The sequence below is a fragment of the Montipora foliosa genome, chromosome 5 (genome assembly GCF_036669935.1).
Source record: "Montipora foliosa isolate CH-2021 chromosome 5, ASM3666993v2, whole genome shotgun sequence".
Classification (NCBI taxonomy): domain Eukaryota; kingdom Metazoa; phylum Cnidaria; class Anthozoa; order Scleractinia; family Acroporidae; genus Montipora; species Montipora foliosa.
This window is the reverse complement of record NC_090873.1, coordinates 1,809,763-1,812,262: the sequence shown is the minus strand read 5'-3', so window position 1 is coordinate 1,812,262 and position 2,500 is coordinate 1,809,763. Positions and strand designations below refer to the sequence as shown.

Sequence of the window (2,500 nt, the reverse complement as noted above, 5' to 3'; positions counted from 1 at the left end):
TTATTAATGAGTTTTTGAATGTCATTTGAAAAACAGTCATTGATAACTGGAGTTAAAAGCAAGAATAGCATGAAAATCATAATGTCTGCTTAATGTTTTTGTGTCTAAACCAGGACTGACGGAAAAAAATTAAGTTGTCTTTTATCTCTTTAGGACCTTAAGTTGTCTTTTATTTCCTTAGGACCTCGAACGTAGCTCGTTGGAAAATCTAGGATGGAGACTAAGGCCATCCTCAACGTGCTGATTCTAATAAGTTCATTAACACAAAGAGGAAATTCTTCGAATAAACATACCTATGGTAGGTAATTTGCGTGGGTTAAGATTGGTCTTCTTTGTAGCCATTCATTATGGCGTCACGCAACGCTGGGACAACCAACTACAGATAATAACTGGCCAATGAGATCTTTACACCAATTTTTAGTGGAAGCTATTGGCGCCAAATTCTCGGTAAAGTTTCTTCTTTCAGTTACATATTATTTGCATATCTCCTCGAAGAATTTCTGCTTAGGGGATCAGAGTTTCAATTGGTTATGCATGAAAATATCTGACATCTTCGTTGTCGAAAACGAGAGTTTTGATGGTCTACTCTGAGAATAACTGAGGTCGTTTCCAAATACACCTAATTCCAAAATGGCCGCTGATTTATGCGGATACAAATTGGCCCTTGTTGCCTGGTTCAAGATAAAATATTCTTTTGAATTTTAAGCGTAAGAACGAGGCATCAAGGGCTAATTTGAATAAAAACAAAAGAATATTTAAATGACGGCCATTTTGGAAAAAGGTGTATGATCCCGACACCATTTCTGTTAAACTCACCACTTTAGTCCAGCGAGTGTCACTCTGCTTTTTTTTTGGTCAGGAGAAGTGCTCAGATTTAACTATTGTGTGAGTTATGGAGCACTTTAGCCTAGTTGAGATACGTTTGAACTACGCCTGCAAGCGCTGGCGCGCACTTCTTGCACATGCAGTTGTACTTGTGCCACCGCAAGTGGAAAGTAAAAACACCAGTTTCGTGTTACCTCGGTTGAAGCTGGAACCTCGATAGCGTCAACCTCGGCCACTATTTTGATAAAAATTAACCCCACCTCGGCTACTTATTTAAACTTTCTTGTGTTGGCGTTCTAGCTAAGTGTGAATGTCGCTTGCGTTTTAGCTTGCTCCGGCGTTTGCATTTTCGTTCACGTTAGAACTGGCTTTACTTACGTCATTAGATGCATAACAGCAATTATTATTCACTCAAAATATTACCCCGTTTCTGATTGGTTAAAACCACACGCATAATTCACCATAACCAGCTGCTGTTCACCAAATTTGGAAAGAAACTTCGTCATATTGAATCAATGACGTCAAAAGTGCAGCCCGCTGCAGATTATTGAACCGTTGACCGAAAAAAGCTGGGGACGAGATTTGTTATTTTTGTTGAGCAGAAAAATGGCTACGAGTAGGCTTAGAAGTTTGAGCAAAGAAAATATTTTGAATGAATAATAAAGCAATTATTGAATTCGGCTTTCGTAGAATATGAAGAATTCTGCAGATCTCGGAGGATGTTATCCACCTCTGCCTTCGGCCTTGGTGGATAACACCCTCCTCGACCTGCAGAATTCTTCATATCCTACTCAGCCTCATTAAATAATTGCTAAGAATATCACATTTGCTTCGTTTTAGGAGTTATTAACGCATCTCCAATTGAATATCATGCAATGACTGTCGCTTTGAACACGTCGTCTTCTTTTGGTAATGTTACAATAACTCGGAAAATATTCAACGTCACAAATGAGTCGAGCTTAATCGACCAAGGTAAGCATCTAGAAGAAAAATATCCCTATATTAATAAGCACTAGCAATAGGAAATCTGAGTATCTCGAGATGCTCGGAACGTATGCGCAATAATAATAGTAGGCACCGTCCTTAAATAGCGTTGATGTGTTTTAGCTGTAAAACCTAAACGGATTTTGCTGCTGTAAAACTATAACACCCCATGAGCCAGTGGAATGCAACCAATTACCATACCGCCTCCGATTGGCAGTGAATATGGCTCGAGGTTTCTTTTAACCAATCATTTAGCAAAGCAATTCAAAGCAAGAGCAGTATACCCTTAACCTAACCACCCCCACAATGGCCGGAGTGAACGCCACCCAGGCGTCTTGTGTATGCGAGAAAAACTGATTTTCGTTTGAAGTGTCCCTCAGCTGGATAGAACTCGGCTGAATAATGATAAAACGAGTTTTTGTTGAAGAAACGTTTTTGTTTTTGCTTACAGCTTCATTGTTTCTGAACGTTTTAAGTCTTATCGAGGGAAGCTATGCGACAACTCAAGCATGCGCACTATCTACAGTGACAGGCATTCCTCTAATCCGCCTCCATGGAAACATCCAACCATTCGAACCATGCGAAAAGACGTTGCAATTGTCAGCGAGCTATAAAGCCTACGCCCACGCTTCGCTTGACATACTCAATACGTTTCATTGGACAAAAGTTGCACTTGTTTTCGATGGTAAGA

General features: G+C 39.9%; 1 protein-coding gene across 6 annotated transcripts in view; it reads left to right on the top strand.

The window, feature by feature from the left end:
• LOC138003336 (glutamate receptor 2-like) overlaps positions 1-2,500 on the top strand; it is a 33,674-nt gene that overhangs the window by 8,061 nt on the left and 23,113 nt on the right. For 5 of the 6 annotated variants that reach the window (XM_068849344.1, XM_068849345.1, XM_068849348.1 and 2 more), the window contains 3 exons: positions 182-298; positions 1,666-1,797; positions 2,261-2,494. In XM_068849344.1, coding sequence (XP_068705445.1) covers positions 214-298; positions 1,666-1,797; positions 2,261-2,494 — 451 coding nt within the window. In that variant the 5' untranslated portion in view covers positions 182-213. Of the gene's footprint in view, positions 1-181; positions 299-355; positions 448-1,665; positions 1,798-2,260; positions 2,495-2,500 lie in introns of those variants that run through there. The other variant, XM_068849349.1, reaches the window with a different exon arrangement.